Source organism: Diceros bicornis, chromosome 13, assembly GCF_020826845.1.
Source record: "Diceros bicornis minor isolate mBicDic1 chromosome 13, mDicBic1.mat.cur, whole genome shotgun sequence".
Lineage (NCBI taxonomy): Eukaryota > Metazoa > Chordata > Mammalia > Perissodactyla > Rhinocerotidae > Diceros > Diceros bicornis.
The window spans coordinates 50,064,091-50,087,760 of record NC_080752.1 but is presented as its reverse complement, the minus strand read 5'-3'; the positions used below and the strand labels follow the sequence as shown (position 1 = coordinate 50,087,760).

General features: G+C 40.5%; 1 protein-coding gene across 2 annotated transcripts in view; it reads right to left on the bottom strand.

The window, feature by feature from the left end:
- AGO4 (argonaute RISC component 4) overlaps window positions 1–5,009 on the bottom strand; it is a 35,991-nt gene extending 30,982 nt beyond the window's left edge. The window contains exon 1 of one of the 2 annotated variants that reach the window (XM_058553661.1): window positions 4,722–5,009. In XM_058553661.1, coding sequence (XP_058409644.1) covers window positions 4,722–4,740 — 19 coding nt within the window. In that variant the 5' untranslated portion in view covers window positions 4,741–5,009. The remainder of the gene's footprint in view (window positions 1–4,721) is intronic. The other variant, XM_058553660.1, reaches the window with a different exon arrangement.
- Window positions 5,010–23,670: the final 18,661 nt, after the last annotated feature.

Below are 23,670 nucleotides of genomic sequence, written 5' to 3'. Positions count from 1 at the left end.
TTCTTGTTTATAACCTTGTATTTTTAGAATCTGGACAATAGATCATAAGGTCTAGTTTATTTATTTAACAAACATTTATTCATTTATTAAATGTCTAACCTGCACTATGGACTCAGGAAAAAGACAGAGCCTCTGCCTTGAAGGAACCTACAGTCTAGACCAGTGGTTTTCAAGCTGGGGGAGATTTTGTCCCCCAGAAAACATTTGGCAAATGTCTGGAGACATTTTTGGTTGTCACAGCTTGGGGGGTGCTACTGACATGTAGTGGGTAGGGGCTGAGGATACAGCTAAACATCCTACAATGCACAGGACAGCCCCCTCCCCCCCAACAAAGAAGTAACCAGTCCAAAATATCAATAGTGCTGAGGTTGAGAAACCCTGGTGTAGACGAGCAGTCTTTCCAAATTATTCCGTTGATGGTTCACAAGATTATTTCACACACACACAAAAAAAAAAGGATTCCATAAGCTAAAGAAACTGTATATTCCCTTCTTAAAATTCCAATGTACATTATCGTATTAAATTCTCTAACAAGTCACGTAATAAATAAACCTGCTTAACTTTAATTCATTGTTTACCCAACTTATTTTTCCCCAGAACTCTCTCTCTCTTTTTAAAATCAAACATCTACCAATATTCAGTAGATAAGGATTTGGGGAAACACAGTCTGGAAAATATTTGTCTACAGAAAACCTTACTCCTTCTTGATGATAACGTTAAGTGAACACTGGCCTAAAAAATAAACATCTTTTCTGCTATGAATAGGTGTTGAGTAAAATGGGCTGTGATTCCAATGGAAAGTTACAACATGTTCTCTTATTGCAATGGCATTTCACCAAGAACAAAGACAATCCACTAAGGAGAGAAAACTTCGAAGCAAGAAGCTGTTCTAGTCCAACATCACTTATGAAAATCAAAGCAAACACTTTAAGTAATTGTGTTAACATATCACCATATACTAATTCTTAAAGTACTGAAAATCTTTTCACATATTAAATTAATTGTTCACTCTTCCCCTAAATTCTACTCATCATTCAAAACTCAGGTCAAGTGTGACCTCCTTGGAAAGCCTTTCCGGAATCTCCTAGACTGTGGGATGCATCCTCTGTGTTCCCAAGACCCTCTGTATAAGGCAGCACTTAGCATAAGTACTTAGAAACAACTTGTTAATTACTCTGTCTCCTCCACTAGACTGTAAACTCTTAGAAGAAATGGATCTCAGGTTTATTGTTATCTCTCCCGTATTCAGTATTCAACAACTAGCACAATGTAGGAATTCAATAAACGTCGAGCTGAACAGTACCGATAATCCTTGTAGCAGTTCCAGATAGAAACTAAACAGAAACTCCGTCATTTCTAAAACCCAATAGCTGATAATTATTTTTCATTAAAGCAAAAAATTTATAATAAAAATATTATTATTGCTTGGAGTTGACTCCACTTCTTATGTACAAGGGGATCTACTCTGGGTGTGATGAGACATTTACAATCAAGGTAAGAGGTAAAAGGCATACTGAATTAACCCAATTAAATCATATAGATAAATCAGCCCTGCATATTGCAAGATACACTTAAGCAATCATTGTATCACAAATCCAGCTTTATGATAGAAATTTGGAAACAGAAATTTGGATCAAATGACTTGCCCAAGGACACATGACTTTGATTTTAAATCATGACTAGAATCTAGGTCTCCTAACTCCCAGTCCCATGCTTTTTCTTCCCGAATATACTTCACAAACCTATGGTATCTATATCTCTCTGAAGAACTTGATGCCCAAGGGACAGAAGCAGAGGAAATGAAAGAAAAGGGATTAAGAAGTGGAGAAAAGAAATGTGTTTCTTTTCCCTGGCAAGAGAGAAAAGTTAGAAGGTGAGTGACCAATTCTTTTAATAAATTTAGAAGATTTATTTAGAAAACTATATTCTAAAATTTTCCATTCCAAAAGCTGCTTTCTTTGAATTTAGCAAACTATTTATGAAGAAATAAAGCACAGTGGCTAAGGCTCTGGAACCAAACTGCCTGGGTTTCAATCCAGTTTTACCACTCTGTAACTGCATGACCTTGGGCTAGTTTCTTAGCCTCTCTATGGCTTAGTTTCCTCATCTATAAAATGGGGCAGGTATGGTAATAACAGCCTGTAGCTCATAAGGCTATTGTGAGGATCCCATGAGACAAGTATACAAAAGGCTTAACACAGTGCCTCTTAATAGTAAGTGCTCAATAAATGTTAGCTATATGATTGCACTTGCATAAGCGTTACCGGCAGTGATCAAAGATCCCTGGGCTTTATATTGGCAGCATCTCCAAAACTTGGTGACAAAGTTAGCAAATTACATCTTCCGAAAAGGAAACAAATAAGAATGAACAAAGACTGGATGAAGTCAGCCTTAAATGAAGAGGAGTGCATTAGACTAGAAGTTGGATGACCCAGACATCCTCATTTCACCACTCAGCCTTCAGACCTTGATGAAGTCACTTAAGCTCTCTGAACCTCTTTTCTCATCTGTAAAATGGGGATAATACATGCCTTGCCCACCTCACAGAGGATCAAATGAGCTAAGAGCTATGAAAGCACTTTTCAAACTGTAAAGCACTGTAAAAATAAAAGTTATCATTAATATAACCAAAATAAATGGAAATAAATATATTTCCAAGCTATTATTGTCAGAAACCGAAATGGGGTGAGGGAGAGCAGAGCAAGATGAAGAATGCTTCAATGATTGTTCAAGTGAGGAGAGCACAAGGCACTAGATCAGTGTGCTTTAACAAAGAAGCAGGAAAGGTTCTCTAGGTTCTACAACAGCCTGGATGAAATATCCCACAAGACTAGCAACTCCCTTTGTTCTGATTCTATGCTCAGCAAGCAGCTTCTTGTTATTAATTGGGTTTCCAAAGTACCGTGATACCAAAAAAGGAGTTTGCCAAACAGCAGACAAGAAAATGTTCCAGTCAACAGAAAAGATCTATGTGACATTTTGGTTTATTCCTTCGTGTCATATAAATGTGGTTAGTGAGAATTAATTTTCCACAATCCTGGGTGAACTGATAAGTCTTCAAACCTGCAAAAGCTAAAATCAAACAAAGAAAGAGTCTCTGGTATGTTCCTAACACCACCAGGTTGATCTTTTCCACGAAATTCAGTTTGTACACACAGTTACACAGTCTCTTTCAATATCAGCTCATAAATGCAACAGTTGCTTCAATTATGAGTTACTAACAGGAGAGGAGGGAAGAAACATTTTTTGAATATCTACAATGCATTAGGCCTACAATAAGACTTCTCACATACATTATCTCATTTCATTCTCACCACAAGCTTGCAGCACATAATTATTATTACCCTCATTTTATAGATGAGGAAATGAAAGTTCAAAGAAATTAAGTAATTTGCCCAAGGTTATACAACTATTAAATTATTAGATTGGATTTGAACAGAAGTCTGTTACATTCCTAAAGACCTGATCATGCCTTTAGCTGGGGGACACAGCTGAAGTAACCTAGCGTAATATTTACATTGGGCTTATCAAATAATATTAATATGACAAAACCAATTTATTTTTAAAAGCCATATGAAATTTGATCATGAGGGTCTTTAAAAAGTACTTTAAGTAGCAAATTAAGGTGGAGTTTAATCATTCAGCTATGTAAAAAAGTTCTAAGTAAACAAACCTGCAAACTTTCCAAATTCAAATGGTAAACAGAATTTTCTATGCACTGAAAAAATGAAATGCTGTACAACTAAGTCCACTATGTAGATAAGGTTTGATATTAAAGTTAATTCTATCACAGCCCCTAAACCCTGCCCTACTTAGCTAAGGCATTAGAAACCTGTTGGGGTTCAAGGTGGGAGCACCAGGCTCCAATCTGCAGGGCATTAGTTACAACCTGGAATGGTTCCTCTGGTTTGTGCAGAGTGGGAGAGAGAACCAGAGGCTCTTTATTGGTAAAGATGGGGAATTAGTTTCCAAAGGGCTTTCTTCTTCATTTGATCCTCACAACCAACCATAACCCAGTTAGAAGAAAACTCGGGGCATTAAAGCTTGTGCTGGAGCAGGCTGGCTGGTAACTGGCCTGTCACTAAAGCGCTAGCCCAGATTACTCTGGGACTGTCACACAGAATGACAGGACCATATTCAGAGACTTCAGGGCCTTAGAGAAAGGGTGGGTACTTTGCCCCTTGGCCTTCGGGGATCATGAGAAGTGTTTAGGGGAAGTTCTTCTTCTTCCTTATCTGAGGGCTCTAGACCATCTGCCAGGGCAAAGAAAAATAGGGGTGCGGCCCCAAACCAAGAATGCCCTGGTAGTGGGTGCGGGTCCTTCGCAGTGAGGTCCAGGCCAGGTCTCCGCTGAGCACCTGGCACAGACCGTCCCTTCTGAGGCCCAAACTGGCCTCGCCTCAACCTGGAGGACAGACCACCTCCTGAGGCTGGGTTTGGTCTCCCCTCTAGCTGGGGACGCGGGTCACCTTCCTGGGCCTCCCTCCCTTAGACCTCGAGATCGGCTCATTTCTCCAGGCTGGGGCGCGGTCCCCGCCCCCCGAGGCCCGGGTCAGCTCCCTTCGCCTTGTGCAATGGGACACGGGTCCCTTTCCCCGAGGCCTGACAGCCCGAGCCCAGGTACGCGCGAGCCGACGGGGGCGACAGGGAGCGACGGTCCCGCCCACCCGCCCACCGGTCCCGGGGCCCAGTCCCGGCCCCGGCCCGAGCGCGCTCCTCACCGGGTCCCAGCGCCTCCATGGCGGCGGCGGGGGCCGCCTCGCCCCGGTCCCCGGCGCCTCCCGCTCCGGGCCCCGCCGCCGCCGCCGCCGCGTAACGCTTGATCTCCGGAATTTTGGCGCTGGGGGGGGGGGCGCCGCGGAGACGCGGACGCTGGGCAGGGGGCGGCGGCGGCGCCCGGCCCGGGGACAGGGACCCGGCTCCTGCGGCTCTTCCGGCCTCAGCGACAACAAAAACAATCCCCGCCGCCGCCGCCGCTGCCAGCGGGAGCGGGAGCAGGAGCCAGCGCGCGCGCCCGAGGGGCGGGGAGGGGGCGTGGGGCTCGGGGCGCGCGCGGCCCGGGGTCCCGGCTCGCGGAGGGGTCGTGCGCGGCCCCGGGCGCCGGGTCCACCGAGCCCGGCGGGGGGCAGGGGGCGGGGCGGGGCGGGGGCGGGCGCGCGCCCGGAGCGGGCAGTGCCCCCAGGACGTGTCGGGTGCGCGCCTGCCCGCCCGCGCTGCCCTGTCCGCCCAGGGCGGCCCTCCCCGGCAAACGGCTCTGGGGGGCTATGTGCGGTCCTCCCAGAGCCTCCTGACGCAAGTGCCCTGCAGAAGATTGGGATTCAAGATCCCGCTGATCCACACAGTTCTCCCCTTCTGTGGGTGGAAAGTGTCCTGAGTTTCACATCGGGCACCTCTCCTCCTTCCTCCCACCTCAAACTACTTATTTCTCCTCTTTCTCCACTGTCCTGGGACAGAGAACACCAGGGTCACTACAGACGCAGCTCTTTTCCTCCACTTCTTCATGCAACACCACACACCCAGTTGCCCTTCCCTCCCCATGCTGCCAGAAAGCACCACGGGAATAGACCACGATGAATGATGCATTCTCTCCCTGGTCCATGACAAGCACCTCTGGTCAGCAAGTCACCAGTTGCTTCAGAAGAGAAAAATCTTTCTTTCCCGGATGACTTCACTTTAGCAGCCACGAGCCAAGGGAACAACACTCTCGCCAAGGCAGCATGGTCAGTCCAGCAGGCCCAGCATCCTTGGGGCTTTTAGATGGGACTTTGAGTTAGAGAATATAGGACTACAGGCCAAGAAGCAGTTTCTAGTCAGCAGAATGAAGGAGCCCTCTGTCCGCCAGTTTAAAAGGTACAATGTGTATGTGTTGTATTGGTTTGCTAGGGCTGCCATTACAAAGAACTACAGACTGAGTGACTTAAACAACAGAAATTTATTTTCTCATAGTTCTGGAGGCTAGACATCCAAGATCAACGATTGGTTTCTTCTGAGGTCTCTCTCTTTGGCTTGTAGGTGGCCATCTTCTCCCTGTGTCTTCACATGGTCTTCCCTCTGTACATGTTTGTGTCCAAATTTCCTCTTATAAGGACATCAGTCGTGTTGGACTAGGGCCCACCTTACAGTCTTCATTTTAACTTAATTACCTCTTTGAAGACCCTATATCTAAATACAGTCACATTCTGAGGTACTTGGGGTTAGGATTTTGACATGAATTTTGAGGGGGACACAATTCAGCCCATAACGTGTGTAGTGAGATATTCATTTGAGCACCTACCATGTGCAGCCATAGAGCCAAGTAACTTTTGTATGTAATGATAAAAAATATTAGGAGCACACCATGGCCAGGCACTGTATTATGGGCTTCACATGTCATTTAATCTTCACAGCCACCTATAAGGTAGATATTATTAAGAAAGGTATTTGTAAAGATGAAGAAACTGAAGCTCGGGGAAGCTAAGGAAGTCAGCACGCATTATATGATACAGCAGTGAAGCATGGAAAAATTGGAGTTCTAAATCTTGCATTACAGTCTTGGCCAATTCCATCCCTGATGGGCTATGGCACTGAGACTTTTTTTTTTTTAAGTTTTATTTATTTATTTTTTCCCCCAAAGCCCCAGTAGATAGTTGTATGTCACAGCTGCACATCCCTCTAGTCGCTGCATGTGGGACGCGGCCTCAGCATGGCCGGAGAAGCGGTGCGTCGGTGCGCGCCCGGGATTCGAACCCTGGGCCGCCAGCAGCGGAGCGCGCACATCATTGAGACTTTTAATGAAGTGTAGATTCTAGTCTACTGATACCATAGTCCAAGTTCGTTCCATAGCACCATGCTACTTCTCCATTAAACCAGATATAAACTGGAAACAATAATAGGAGACAGAAAGTTTGAAGGGGAGGAAGTATTCACTAACTGAACAGACTGGTTTACAGCTAAGAGGCTAAGAAAAAACAACTAGAGGTCAAGTTTTGAGTTAAACCTAGTAGCCACTTCCCTTCTTCTCCACTCCAGGCTAAATTCTTCTCACAGTTGAAACAGTGCTGGTGCTTCCAGCCTGGTTTGAAGCTGACTTTCCCACTCTCACTTCCTGACAAATTTTCCCCATATTCTATTTGCTACCCTGTGCAGAGACCGTAGCTTGTTTCCTGTACTGAAAATAGCCTCGGAAACCTGAGTATGAAATGTATTTACCCCACAGTTTCAGTCGAGACTGCATTGCCTCAATCCCTGATCATCTCAAACTCTGATCACCTACATTCTCATTCCAAAACTCACTTCCACTCAGGCACCCACGGCCCCCTTCCCAAAGACCCTTCTGACTGAACCCTCCCAAACCTAAGTTCTATAGTCAATAAACTCCCTTAAACCTCAGCCAGTGCAGCAAGCCCTCCCTCTACTTCCTGCTGTGGCTGAGAAGCCATGCCCCAGAATACCACTTCCCCCTCAGTTCTCTCTGATGGTGGTTGCTCATTCCCCCACACCCCACACGTCTACAGGATAGGGTGGGGGGTGGGTAGAGAATCGGCGATATATTTGCCCCCATTGCACCAAACCTTGAATTCTCATTCTCCTATTAAAACCACTTGCCATCTGGCCAAACCACCACAGGGCCTTCCTTGGTGGTATAATTAACTCAGCTCCTGGTCTTATGTCTCAGTCCAGGCCTGGCTCCCTTTGCATTATAAATCCTTGAGGGAAGGACTTATGCCTTACTCAGGTATTCAGCTTTGTGTTTCTGTTGCGTAACACATTACCTGGCACCAAATGTCTATTCAGGGAAATTTATGGAATGAATGAATGAGCAAGTAATGTATAAATAGTGGGAGCTAGAAATGGTCTAGTGGAGGGGCCTAGGTGAAAAACTCTTGGTGAACTTTCAGCTTCTCCAGGGCATACTTTCGAATCAGATGGTCCTGGTTCAAATCCCAGTTCTACAACATACTAGCTCTAAGTACCTGGGACAAGTCCCTTCACTTAACTGCTCAAAGATGTTGTGAGGAGGAAGTTAAATCGTATATGTGCACATTCCTGTGTGTCTGGCACGGAGTAAGTACCCAATACTTACTAATTCCCTTCCCTTCACTCTTTTTTCCCAGCTAAAAGCTGCTCCTCTGCCTCTGTCTTGCTGTCCCTTGAGAGACAGTGAGTTCAAGGTCTCAGCTCAGTCCAAGAGAGGGGCGCAGGGCCTTCAGGGACTGGGCATGTTTACATGCCCTGTGCCTGAGCCACCTGAGGACAGGGACTTGGCTCACCCATCTGAGGATGAGAGCCAGAACATACTCAAGGTTTATGAATGAAACTGAACTTCTTGAATGTGTCAATTCTCGCCTGAGACCAGATTGAGCCGGAGAGAGCCTCGCTAGTGGACACCGTGCCAGAAGGCAGGCCTCCAGCGACCCACGCTGCTTTATTCCAACCCTCCTCTGGGCCACTGGTCTGTGTTGGTGTTTTGACTCCCCGGCCTCACCTCACCTACTAAAGTTCCGCAAGTCTGGAGCTTAGAAGTAGAGGAGGAGCTTCTTTGCAATTAATCAATTGGGCCAGGGGCTTTCACTTTTCTTTAGCTGGGGAACCCCTTATTCAAACAAAAATCTTAAGTGGGAGCTGAAGTAGAGCCATTCTGGCTGAGAAGGACAGGGACCTGCATTAACACTACTGAACTAGAGACACCACCTGGCATCCAAATAGAATTTCTGCCCACCTGCTCCTACTCCATCGACAGCCTTGCTCTTTTGCATATATTTTTTTTTTTTGCTGAGGAAGACCGGCCCTGAGCTAACATCTATTGCCAATCCTCCTCCTTTTTTTTCCCCTTTTTCTCTCCAAAGCCCCAGTAGATAGTTGTATGTCATCGTTGCACATCCTTCTAGTTGCTGTATATGGGACGCCGCCTCAGCATGGCTGGAGAAGCGGTGCGTCGGTGCACGCCCGGGATCCGAACCCGGGCCGCCAGTAGCAGAGCGCACGCACCTAACTGCTAAGCCACGGGGCTGGCCTCCCTTTTGCATTTTTTTAATTGAGACATGATTCACATACCATAAAATTCACCATTTTAAAGTGTAAAATTTAGTGGTTTTTAGTGTATTCACAAGGTTGTGCAATCACCACCACTATCTAATTCCAAAACATTTTCATCACTCCGAAAAGAAACTTGTACCCATTAACAAGCAGTCACTCCTCATTCCTTCTTCTCCCCAGCCCCGGGCAACCACTAATTTACATTTTCTCTGTATGGATTTGCCTATTCTGGACATTTCATAAAAATGGAATCATACAATATGTGGTCTTTTGTATCTACTTTCTTTCACTTAGCATAATGTTTTCAAGGTTCAAATAACATTCCATTGTATGTATACATCATATTTTATTTATCCATTCATTGATGGACATTTGGGTTGTTTCCACTTTTGGGCTATAATAATGCTACTATGAACATTTCTCTCTTTCTTTTTTTCTTTTTTTGGTGAGGAGGATCAGCCCTGAGCTAACATCCATGCCAATCCTCCTCTTTTTGCTGAGGAAGACTGGCCCTGGGCTAACATCCGTGGCCATCTTCCTCCACTTTATATGGGACGCTGCCACAGCACGGCCTGACAAGCGGTGCATCAGTGCCCGCCCGGGATCCGAACCTGGGTTGCCAGCAGTGGAGTGCACACACTTAACCGCTACACCACAAGGCTGGCCCCTGCTATGAACATTTCTGTACCAGTTTTTGTGTAGATATAAGTTTTCAATTCTTTTGGCTATATACCTGGGTGTAGAATTGCTGGATTATATGGTAACTCAACTTATTGAGGAACTGTTTTCCACAATGGCTATACTATTTTACATTCTCATCAGCAACGTATGAGGGTTCTAATTTCTCCTCATTCTCGCCAACACTTGTTCTTTTCAGATTTACAAAAAAATTGTAGCTATCCTCGTGGGTATGAAATGGTATCTCACTGTGGATTTGGTTTGCATTTCCCTAAGGACTAAGGATGTTGAGCATCTATTGATGTACCTATTGGCCATTTGTATATTTTCTTTGAAGAAATGTTGATTTAAATCCTCTGCCCTTTTAAAAATTGGGTTATCTTTTTTATCATTCGGTTGTAGGAATACTTTATACATTGTAGATATTAAGTCCCTTATCAGATATATGATGTGCAAAACTTTTCTCCCATATTGTGGGATGTCCTTTCACTTTCTTTATGGTGTCTTTGAAGCACAGAAGTTTTTAATTTAGAAGAAGTCCAATTTTTCTTTGATTGCTTGTGCTTTTTTGTTATCATATCTAAGAAACCTAATTCAAGGTTATGAAGATTTATTCCTGTGTTGTCTTCTAAGAGGTTTATAGTTTTAGCTCTTACATTTAGGTCTTTGATCTATTATGAGTTAACTTTTATATATGATGTGAGGAAGTGGTTCAAATTCGTTCTTTTGCATGTGAATACCCAGTTGTTCAAGCACCATTTGTTGAAGACTATTCTTTCTCCCAATGAATAGTCTAGTACCCTTGTTAAAATCAATCCACTGTAAATATAAATGTTTATTTCTGGATGCTCAATTCTAGTCTCTCAATCTTACATCTGTTGTTATGCTAGTATCACACTGTCTTGATTACTGTAGGTTTGTAGTAAGTTTTGAAATCAGGAAGTGTAAGTCTTCCAACTTTGTTCTTCTTTTTCAAGGTTGTTCTGGCTATTTTGGGTCTCTTACATTTCTATATGAATTTTAGGATCAGCTTGTCCATTTCTGCAAAAAAAAAAAAGGCAGTTGGAATTTTGATAGGGATTGCATTGAATCTGTAGATCAGTTTCTGGAGTATTGCCATCTTAACAATATGAAGTATTCCAATCCATGAACACGGGATATCCTTGCATTTATTAAGGTCTTTTTAAATTCCTTTCAACAATTTTTTGTAGTTTTCAGGGTACAAATCTTACAGTTCTTTGGTTAAATTTATTCCTAAGTATTTTATTTTTTTTAGTGCTATTGCAAATGGAATTTATTTTCTTCATTTCGTTTTTGGATTGTTCATTGCTAATGTATAGAAATACAACTGATTTTTTATATTAATCTTGTATCCATAACTTTACTGAATTTGCTTATTACCTCTAGCAGTTTTGTTTGTGTGGATTTTTTAGTGTTTTCTATATATAAGATCATGTTATCTGCAAATAGAGATAGTTTTACTTCTTCTTTTCCAATATGGATGCTTTCTATTTTATATTCTTGTTTAATTGCCCTGGCTAGAACTTCCAGTACAATGTTGAATAGAAGTGGCCCTGTTTTTGTATTTTGCAGGTAGTTTTCTACATATTCATGGTCTAGGGGCCAGAAATGGAGAGACTTGGCAACTATATTTGATTTTGCCATCTTTGTCAATGAGACAGCATGGCTAGCAAGGAAAGCAATGCATGAGGCTTGATAAACAAATCAATTAATATGTTTGTTTTTACTTTCAGCCTTTATTTCTACTACACATTTTAACCAGGACAATTGATTTTTCTTTCTCTTCTTCAAGATGAAGCAAAGGGAATGAATTAGGGAATGAGATAAACCTGGACTTGAATTCCAATTCTATGTTGTAATTCTCAAATTTCAATTCTAGAGGCCATGTGATATTGAGTAAGTCACCTCACCTCTCTGAACCTCAGCTTCCTCATCCGTAAAACAGAGATGACACTAACTGCTTCATAGAGTTATTGAGAGGATCAAAGAAGATAATGAATGGAAAACACCTAACACAGTGCCTGGCACTTAGAAAGGGCTCAAAAAATGCCCAATCCTGTTGACTTCCTCTCCAGCCCTGAATAAGCCTCCTTTATTCGTAGGTTAGAGAAAATAACGAATTTTAAAAAGACTTTTCTAATACCCAGAGTAGTTTAATAAAGGAAGGGTTCTAGGGAAGTAGTGAGCTCTAGGCTCCAGGGGGTGTTCAAGCGTCTTTGAGATGACAAAAAGGTAAGGTCAGATGATTTTTGTGGTTCCTTAGAGTCTATTAAGTTATGTGAAAATATTTATTGACTTACGTGTTATTCAAATTTTTTTCAGCAACTATTTATTGAGTATCTACCATGTGCCAGACCCTGTGCTAGGTAATGGGAATACAAGAGTGAGCCAGAGAAGCTGAGTTCCTGTCCTCATGGAGTTCACAGTCTTGAAGTGAGACTAACAATAAAAAGAAAACAAACGAAAATGAAAGAATAAGGTAATTACAAACTGTGATGAGAGCTGTAGAATAAATAAACAAAATGGGATAGAGTACCTAGGGGGGCCACTTCTGGGAATAGCAGAAAGGGATAGCCTCTCTGATACAGTGACATTTGAGCTGAGAACTTGTGGTGATTTTAAACATGGCCACGAATTCTTTGACATTTCACCCATTAAGAGGTGGGGTCTGTGTCCCCTCCCTTTGAATATGAGTGGGCTTGTGGCCACTTTGACCCATAGAAAACTGCAGAATTGATGCCATGTGACTTCCACAGCTAGGTCATAAAGGTCATATAGTGTTTACCTTGCTTGCTGGAGCCCTCTCTCTGGGAGCCCAAAGCTGCCATACAAGAAGCCTGACTACATTGGGGCCGCCACGTTAGAGAGGTCATGTGTAGTTGCTCCAGTTGGCCATACCAGCTAAGACCAGCTTTCCAGTTGTTCCTGCTAAGGTGCCACACACATGAGTAAAAAAGCCTCTAGATGATTCCAGCCACCAGCCATTTGAGTCACCCCCATCTATTTGAGTCTTGCTAGCTGAGGCTCCAAACATTGCTGAACAGGGACAAACCCTTTCCACTATTATTTTTCTGAATTCCTGACCCACAGAATTCATGAGCATAATAAAATGGTTGTTTCCTTTTTTTTTTTTTTTTGGTGAGGAAGATTGGCCCTGAGCTAACATCCATTGCCAATCTTCCTCTTTTTGCTGAGGAAGATTAGCCCTGAGCTAACATCTGTGCCAATCTTCCTCTACTTTGTATGTGGGACGCCGCCACAGCATGGCTTGATGAGCGGTGCGTAGGTCCACGCCCAGGATTCAAACCTGCAAAGCCCAGGCTGCCAAATTGGAGTGCTCAAACTTAACCACTATGCCACCGGGCCAGCCCCTCCTTTTTTTTTCAATTGAGATATAGGTGACATAAATGTTATATTAGTTTCAGGTGTACAACATAATGATTTGATATTTGTATATATTGTGAAATAATCACCACAATAAATCTAGTTAACATCCTTTACCACACGTAGTTACAAATATCTTTTTCTTGTGATGAGAACTTTGAAGATCTACTCTCTTAGCAACTTTCAAATATACAACACAGTATTATTAACCATTGTCACTATGCTGTACATTACATCCCCAGGGCTTATTTATTTTATAACTGGAAATTTGTATCTTTTGACCCCCTTTATCCATTTTGCCCACCCCAATCCCCCACCTCTGGCAGCCATCAATCTGTTCTCTGTATCTAGTTCAGTTTTTTGTTTTTCTTTTTTTTAGATTCCACATATAAGTGAGATCATATGGTATTTGTCTTTCTCTGTCTGACTTATTTCACTTAGCATAGTGCCCTCATGGTCTACCCATGTCGCAAATGGCAAGATTTTCTTCTTTTTTATGGACTGAATAATACTTCATTGTATATATATATATATACCACATTTGCTTTATCCATTCATTCATTGATGGACACTTAGGTTGCTTCCATGTCTTGACTATTATATATAATGCTGCAGTGAATATGGCGGGGGGGGGGGTACATATATCTTTTTGAGTTAGTGTTTTTGTTTCCTTTGGATAAATACCCAGAAGTGGAATTGCTGGATCATATGGTAGTTATATCTTTAATTTTTAAAGGAACCTCTGTACTGTTTTCCATAGTGGCTGCACCGATTTACATTCCCACCAACAGTGCACACAGGTTCTCTTTTCTCCACATCCTCGCCAATGCTTGTTACAAAATGGTTGTTTCTTTATGCCACTAATTTTGAGGGTGATTTGATACCCAGCAATAGAAAACTATAACAGCAACAGGTAAGTTTCTTTTCCTTTCCATTCCCAATTCTGAATCTCCCTCCTGCAAGTATGAATGACCTAAAGGTTGTAAAGAGAAAGAGGAAAAGGAAGGCAATAAAGGGAAAGCAGAGCAGGAGGAGATAGAAAAGGTGGAGGAAGAGGTTGAGAAGGAGCTTGAGGAGGAAGAGGAAGAGCATGAGGAGGAGAAGGAGTAGGAGAATGAGAAGTAAGTCTCCATGATACTAAAGCAATGTGTGTATGTGGGAGAAGACAATTAGATTCTCTTCTTGGGGTTGTAGCTAGTGGAAAGTCTTGAAGGCAGGGAACCTGCCTCCTTTATTTCTGCAACCCTAATATTTAGTACAGAGAAAAGGACCTTTGTACTTGCAAGCTGGGATAGTTAACTGGATCATCTACACATGGCATCTCCAGCATGGTGGCCCCAGGGTAATCAGACTTCATACATAGCTGCTCAAAGCTCCCACAAAGTGTTCCAGTGAGCAAAGTGGAGGCTGCATGGCCTTTTATGACCTAGCCTCAGAAGTCATATAGTATCACTTCCATCATTTTCTGTTGGTCAAAGCATACACAAACCCACCCATATTCAAGTGGAGGGGATGTAGACCCTACCTCTTCATGAAAGGGATGTCAAAAAATTTATTGCCATACTTTAAAACCACCACAGTTGCTATGGTTAAGAAGCTTGGAGGGAGAGGAAGAAGCCTGAAAACTGAAAGCTAGGAGATTTGCAAACTTTTCAGTTCCTACCTTCTCTTCTAGCCAGCCTGTCTGGTAGAAGGAGATATTCTACTGAAGTGAGAGGGGAAAATCAAAAGTTCTATTTTGGATCTGTTTAGTTTGAAATGCCTATTAGCTATCTGAAAGGGTCTATCAAATAGACAATAGTATATATAAGTCTGGAGTTCAGAGGCCTTGTCTGGGCTGGAGATATAAATTTGGAAACCAAGAGTATTATTCACCAGACATTTGTTAAAGATGGCAGGACAGATTTTATTCAAGACTTTTGCAACAGGAGAGAGAGCATGAGTTCAACTCTGAAGACAGCTGGAGATTTATAGCTAATGAGCAGAGTGAGGGGGTCAGTTAATGGAAAATTACTAAGAGAAGACATCAAGGGTAGGGGGATTCTTGCTAAACTGGCCTAACAGGATTCTAGCTAAAGGCAAGCCAAGAACTTAGACAACAAAAGTGAGAGATAAAGAACTTGATCAGATATTAAGGGTGGGAGGATTCTCACTAAACTGACTTAGCAGAATTCTTGCTAAAACGGACTAGGCAGGCTGAGGACAGGGCCCAATGATGAGGCCTTGTTGAAAGAGAGCTCAGAGGAGACTGTCTAAAGTTTGGTCACGGAGAAAGTCTTTGTCAGCCATCAGGTGTTCAAAACCACTGGAAGTGGATGAGATCACCAAAGGAGTGAGAAGACATGGGGGCAGAAAATGGAGTCCTGAGTCACTCCAACGTTTGGAGGTTGGCTTGACAAAGAGAAGCCAGCAAAGGAGACTGAGAAAGATCAGCCAATGAGGTGGAAGAAAACAGGGAGAGTGGTATACTACCAAAGCTAAGAAAAGAAAGTGTTTCAAGAAGGAAGTGGTTAATCATGTTGAAAGCTTCCTAGAGGTCAAATAAGATGAGTACAAAGAAGTGAATTGGGTAAACTAAAGGTCAATGGTAGCTTTGACAAGAGCAGTTTCAGTGGAGTGAAGAGGTTAAAAGGTTGGTGGGAGTATGCTGAGATGATGGAAGGTTAAGAAGCAGAGAAAGGAAACACAGACAACCTTTCCGTAAGTTTTGCAAGGAGTAGGAGTAAGAGGAATGGTAGCTGAAGAGAGATATGGTGTCAAGGGAGGGTTTTGCTTGTGTGTGTGTGCTTTAAGATGAGAGATACTAAGGCATGTGTGTTTGGTGATGGGAATGATTCAGTAGAGGAGAAGTTGATGATGTAGCAGAAAGAAGGAATTTGATTCTTGGGAATGCAGAAAAATATGGGATATAGTCCAGACCCAGGTGAAAAAGCAGAGAATATGGATCCTGATGCAGATCAGAAAAGTTGGTAGATTGGGTTGGAGGAAGATGAATCTGAATGCTTCTATTTTCTCAATGAATTTTAAATTGAGGTCATATGAGAGTGAAGGCGGGGAAGTACATTGGAGATTTGAAGGGAGAAGAAAAGGTCATATTGGACAGTGGGAAAACAAAACTACTGGGGAGTATAGCAAGATCGCTGGGCAACATTGAGTGCTCGTTTAGGGTTTGCAGTCAGAAATTTCAGTTGAGACAGCACAGTTGTGTGATTTTCTCTAGCCATGTCCAACCGCTCAGATGCAGACATGGACTACTCAGGTAATTGGGTTTAGGAGGATTTAGAGTTTTGTCAGTAATTGTAATGAAGAGAAGGTGACAAGAGAATTAAGAATATTTACCATATGGTAATTACAATGATGTACCATGGAATCTAGACTGGGAAAGAAAAAAAATGAGAACATGAGGAGGGTGGGATAATTAGTGAAAAGTGATGACATTGGTGGATTAGAGGACTCCGTGAGGTTCTGATTCAACACTAGGAGATTTATTCGTATCATTCTCAACAGTAGCAGAATAAAGGAGAAAAATAATACACTTATCCCAATAGATGCTGAAAAAGCATTTCGTAAAATCCCACTTTCATTCCTGTTAACATACATGCACAGACACACACACACACACCACACACACAAACACAACTATTTAGTAAGCTGAGAATAGAAAGGAATTTTTTAAATGAGTTAATACATATAACTAAATGAGTTAATATATATGAAGCACTCTCAACAGTAACTAGCACAAGGTAAACATAACTTTTGCAATTGTTGTTGTTGTTATTATTACTACTATCTTTCCATAATGTAATAAAAAGTATCTACCAGAAACCAAAGGCAAACATTGTACTTGTAGTGGAGGTTCCCCATAGGCAGATGCCCACACTATGACCCCCATAAAGGCAAGCATCCAGAGCTAAATAAATATGTAAATGTTGTATACAGATGTATTCTATTAAATTAAATACTTCATATTAAATACAGATGTGGGGCCGGCCCCATGGCTTAGCGGTTAAGTGCACACGCTCCACTGCTGGCGGCCCTGGTTCGGATCCAGGGGCGCACGGATGCACCGCTTGTCCGGCCATGCTGAGGCCGCGTCCCACATACAGCAACTAGAAGGATGTGCATCTATGACATACAACTATCTACTGGGGCTTTGGGGGGAAAAAGGGAAAAAAAGGAGGAGGATTGGCAATAGATGTTAGTTCAGGGCCGGTCTTCCTCAGCAAAAAGAGGAGGATTGGCATGGATGGTAAAAAAAAAAAAAAAGGTAAATACAGATGTATCCTGTTAAGTTGAACATGTTACTGTAATATGCACAAGCTGTGCTACCCATGCAAGGAAGGGGTATAAAGAGTAACTGAGAAAGTATTTGGGCAGCTCTTTAGTCACCGTGAAAATCACCTCATATAAACTGTTAACATCTTGGTCCCCTGGTCAGGATATTTCTATGGGACCAAGGGAGGTCAGCTGCAGAATATCTCTTCCATGATGTCTCACTGTCTGCTGAATGAAGTAACTCTAAGTAAACAATTTGTTAGAAATGTTGTTGAGACAACTGGCTATCCATTTGGGAAAAATAATATGTTCCAACCATTCTTCACACCACACACAAAATAAATTCCAGTTTGATTAAAATAGATACACTCGGGGCCGGCCCGGTGGCGAAAGTGGTTAAGTGCGCGCACTCCGGTGGGGCGGCCCGGGGTTCGCAGGTTTGTATCCCGGGCGTGCACCGACGCACCGCTTGGTAAGCCATGCTGTGGCGGCGTCCCATATAAAGTGGAGGATGATGGGCACAGATGTTAGCCCAGGGCCAGGCTTCCTCAGCAAAAAAAGAGGAGGATTGGCAGATGTTAGCACAGGGCTGATCTTCCTCACACACACAAAAAATAATAAAATAAAATAAAATGGATAAACTCCAAAAACAAAGTAATAGTAGAAAATATAGAATATTTCCAAATTGAGGGGTGGGCGGTAGAAAAGGCATTCTTAAACAAGACACAAAATTCAGAAACCATAAAGAAAAAGACCGATAGATTTAATTATGTGAAAAATTAAAACTTCTCACAAAAATCACCATAAAATTAACTGTAAAGAGCTCCTGCAAATCCGTAAGTAAAAGATTAACAATCCAGTAGAAAAACTGGCAAATCACAGAAGAAATACAAATGCTAACAAACATGAAAAAATGTGCAATCATTAGTAATCGGAAGAGCAAAATACAAAAAGGAGATATTTTAAAAATTCATAGCTTGAAAAACATTTAAAAAATTGATTACGTCCAGTTGGTAAGAGTGAGGGAAATTAATACTCTCAAACATTAGTAGGATTGTAATTTGGGACAACTTTTTTGGAAGGTAGTCTGTCAGTGTCTATGAAAAATTTAATTGTGGCTCCCCTTGGACTCAATTCCATTTTTGGTCTTATTCTTGTGAAACTTGAACTTCTCTCCACACATAACGTATACAAGGATGTTTGTTCATTATAGCATTGATTGCAATAGGAAAAAATAGAAATGACCTTAATATTCATCAAAGGGAATGGTTAAAAAAGTATGTTATATTCATATTATGTTATAATAAGTAACAGTTAAAATGTATCAGACATGTACTGACACGGAAGGATCTCTAAAATATATTGTTAGAGTGAAATAATCCAGTTGTAGGATAAGATGCACAATATGATCTCATTGATATAAACACGGTATGTACTTGTATGTGTGCAACTATAAATGCATTGAAAAAGGTCAGAGATTATACACATAAAATAGTAGTAGTGGTTACCTCTAATGGAATTGAAACGCAGCGAAAGGCGACTATACATTTTATTCTATATATACACCTGTTTTCATAAAATGTTTAAAATAAAGGTAATGTATTCATATAGTATTTGCATAAAACTAAAATAAAGAGTAATAAAAAGTAAGAGAATTAGTTATAGAAAGTTTGGAAAATAAAGAGAAACATCCTTAGTAATCTCTCATCTAAAATCAGAACAGCAGTTTTATCAAAGTAGTACATACACATTATTAAATGCCCCATACCCCTACATCCCAGAGTTTTGCTCCCCAAAGGCAACATTTTCAACTCTTTTGGGTGTTTTTTTGATATTTACTGCCATATTTTGAAGTAATGTGCTTATGATAGTGTTTGATTAATTACTAACACTATCTAATGACTATTGTGGAAGATGTGAATTTAACAGTTAACCTATCCCCTTCCCTCCATTTTCCCAATATAGTTATATCACATTTTTTGTTAAAATTTTGCCTTATTTTTATTACATTAGTATAATTACCTACCTACTATGATTATACTTCCTTTCTTGTTTAACTTTTTTGTTCTTCTTAGAGTTCATAATTTCTTTGTTTTTCTTTTTCAAATAGTTTTCAATGTGACTATTTCTTTTTTTCCCCCAGCTTTATTTATAATTGACAAATAAAATTGTAAGATATTTAAAGTGTATGGTGTGGTGATTTGATATATGTATACATTGTGAAAGGATTCCCACCATCTAGTTAATTAACACATCCATCACCCTCACTTACTTATCTTTTTTTTATGAGAACATTTAAGTTCTACTCTCTTAGCAAATTTCAATTATATAATTGTTATATAATTGTTAACTATAGTTAACTATAGTCGCCATGTTACATTATCCTTAGACTTTATTCATCTTATAGCTGAAAGTTCGTGCCCTTTTACCAACCTCTCCCTAGTTCCCCCACCCCTAGTCCCTGGAACCACTTTCTACTCTCTGTTTCTATGAGTTTGACTTTTATTTTTTAGATTCCACATATAAGTGATACCATGTGGTATTTGTTCTTCTCTGTCTGGCTTTTTTCCCTTAGCGTAATGGCCTCAAGGTGTATTCATATTGTCACAAATGGCAGGATTTTCTTTTTCCTCGTGGCTGAATAACATTTTGTTGTGTGTATATATATGACATCTTTATCCATTTGTCCTTTAATGGATACTTAGGTTGTTTTTATATTTTGGCTATTGTGAATAATGCTGCAATGAAAACAGGAGGGCAGATATTTTTTTGATAGCCTGTCTTCATTTCCTTTGGATATATACCCAGAAGTGGGATTGTTGGATCATATGGTAGTTCTATTTCTAATTTTTTGAGGAACCTCCATACTGTTTTCCATAATAGCTGCAGTAATTTACATTCCCACCAACAGGGCACAAAGGTTCCCTTTTCTCCACTTGCTGGCCAACACTTGTTATCTCTTGTCTTGTTGATGATAGCCATTCTAACAAGTGTGAAGTGATATCTCGTTGTGGTTTTGATTTGCATTTCCATGATGATTAATGATGTTGAGCACTCTTTTCATGTATCTGTTGGCCATTTGTATGTGTTCTTTGGAAAAATGTCTATTCAGATCCTCTGCCCATTTTTTAATCGGATTTTTTTTTTTTTTTGCTATTGAGTTCTATGAGTCAATATTTCTTATTCCTCCCAACTGTCTGACATAATTATAAAATATCTATTTTTAAAAAATAATTTATCGAGGAGAAGTTCACATAACATAAAATTAGCCATTTTAAAGTGGACAATTCTGTGGCATTTAGTACATTCACAGTATTAACAATACCTCGCAATACTATTCCCTCTTGGCCAAACACATCAGATAATTATCAATACAATTTTTTTCTAGGAGGCAACTTCCTTGAAGGTCTCTGTCTTCCTGCCCAAATCTGGATATTGAATTCTGGGTTAGACATAATTTTTCTTCAGAATATTGAAGACATTTCTCCATTGTTTCCCAGTGTTGCTGCTGAGAAAACATGCCATTCTGATTCCCGATCCTTTGTAAGTGAGCTGTTTTCCTCTCTGGAATTTTTTATAGAATCTTCTCTTTATCTCTGGTGTTCTGGAATTTCAAAATAATATACGTGGTTGTGGCTTTTTTTTTTTTAAGTCATCATGCACTCAGTGCACCCTTTTATTCTAAAAATCCTATTCTTAAGTTCTGAAATTTCTCTTGATAATTTCTATTTTTCCCCTTTCTGGATCTCCTGTTAATTGATTATTCAACGTGCTAGACTGATATTCTTCATTTTCTTATATTTTCTATATTTTTTTGTTCTATTCTCTGGGAAATTTCCTCAACTGTATCTTCAAACATGTCTCATGAATTTTTTAAATTTTAGCCATTATATTCTTTAACTTCCAAGAGCTCTTTCATAGTTTCATGTAGCTTTTAAATTGATATAATATCTTCTTTTATTTATGAGGACCTCGACTATAGATTTTGATTATCCATTCAAATTTTAGAGTGGGGCATTAAAAAGTTGACTGGAATTTTTGTGTATATAGCCATGGCTTACTTTCTGGTGGGCTTCACTTATAAGGTGATCTATTTGAGTCTTTTCATTGGAGGACCCCCAACTATCTGAGTTTGCAGGTGTCGGGGGAAGAGGGAGAATCTCCCTCTGCCCTTTTCCTTAAGGTTCTTATGGCTGGCCAAATAATCAACAAGACAGGTTAGCAGGAGAAAATAATACCAAGTTTAATAACATGTATACATGGGAGAAACTCAGAAATGAGCAACTTGCCCCTCTGTCTAAGCTGCTTGCTTAAGTATTGCAGCTAAAGGCGAGGAACGTGTTGGGGGTGGGTAGTGGCCTGGGACTTCAGAGGACAATTCTTTTCAGGATCATCTATAGATAATGTGGTCAGGGAGAGACAAAGTTTTTGATAAAAGAGGCTTGGTGCCTTTCCTATTATAACTTCTATCCTACATTATCTTTGCAGCCATCATGATAGAAGATCTGTTCCAGGAAGGAGCCACCATGTCAAATTCTTTAGGCAGTTAGTGGGGGAGGTCAAATGTCCCTCAGAGAAAACAATCAAGGTAAAGAGATATATTTCAGGGTGGCCAAATCTTGATCTCCCATAGTTCTGCCTTTGAAACTAAAAGTTTCACAGTCCTTTTGAAACTTAAAGAAGTTTCATAGTCCAGAAGCTGAGTTGGTAGATTGTTTCATCTCACTGAACACATTTCTTAGTCCTGATAATAGATCAGTTCAATTAAGTTCATTTTAGAAGGTGGTGATGCAGGTGGGCTCTCAAGGTTAGGCTTTATATTTTGTGGAAGTAAGCAATCAAGTATTTAATAGAAGCATTTTTATGTAAACAAAAGAAAAATAAGGTTAATGGTTGGAGCAAGTTGTAAAGCAGTTTCTGAGTTACAGGACAGTCAGTTAAGAAGATTTTTAGATGTCAGCGTCAAAGCATCTTTTGCAGTTTAAAATGTCTCTGATGGTGTCATCCGGTAATCTCTTAAGTTTGTATCAAGTCTATCAGCTTCAGTTTGTAAGGCTTCAGGAAAAGGGGCAGGTTCCGTTTTCAGTGATTCCAAATGAAAATGATGGAAAAAATCAAAAACGTTAGTTTGGATATCTGTAGCCAGATATTTCAGGAGACTAGAAGAAATCAGGATCCAGTCCAGTCAACAGATATAAAACAAAAACCTCAAAAGACAATTAACAAAACTAGGATCTAATATCCGCAAATGTATACTATAGTTTTTACTGAAATATAATTTTTCTCTCTAAAATCACCCTCATTTTTATTAAGATAGCCAAATTAAAACTAACTAGTTTGCAAAATAAGTCTAGTTCCAATAGAGTTGGCCCAATTATTTACATAAGTACAGCAAGAATAGCAATTGATCACATAGGCTCTTTTAAATCTGCTTTGCTGGAACTTTTTATAAGGAATCTCAGATTGAACTTCAAAGGTCTCTCGAGGCCAGGAAAGCCAAGCCAAGGATTTTGTCATCAGACTTCGCCTGCAATACCTACAGATTTGGGTGAATTCCTCTCTTCCGAGGTTCTCCCAAAATATTTCGAGTTTCCTTGTACCTGCCAGATAAGTGACATTCTTTACTTATCCTGGTAAGTGTTGCTTGGAACATAAGGTACCAGGCCAATATTTCCACGTGGCTTTATTCCATAAAGTCCAATCTTCATTCCTCAAAAGCTGTATGGTTATATCGCAAATATGATGTTCCAGTCACAACCTTGGTAATATAACCAGTGTTTCCAATTGTGTCCTGTTATAAGGAGAACAGATTCTTATTGAACTTATGCAAATAACTATATTGCCATGAAAACAACAATACTCACTCACTAAGAGTTTCCAAATCCTGGAGGGATCAGGTAGAGAGAAAAAGGTAAATATTTCAATTTGCTTGCAAAACTATCATTTACCAAATTGCTATAAGTCATAGCTAGCTCAGGAGAAAAGAGAAAAAGTTTTCCTTAAATCTGAAAAAACAAAACATTAAAAATTCAACAATACTTTAAATGAAAAATCATAAAAATTATAATCATCCTTATCAGTTCATTCAGTCCTGTGTAATCCATTCTCGATCCCAGTCTTTTTGTTAGCAGCTTCATGAAGTCAGTTTCTCCATCAGATTTCTGTAATTTCTTACCAAGTTCAGTTTTGTGATCAGAAAGTTTGTCAGAAACCTGTATTCCAGTGTAAATATCAGAGTCCTTTCCATGAATTTTTCTGAAGTTGAAACATATTTTGCAAAAGCATTAGAGCAAAGAA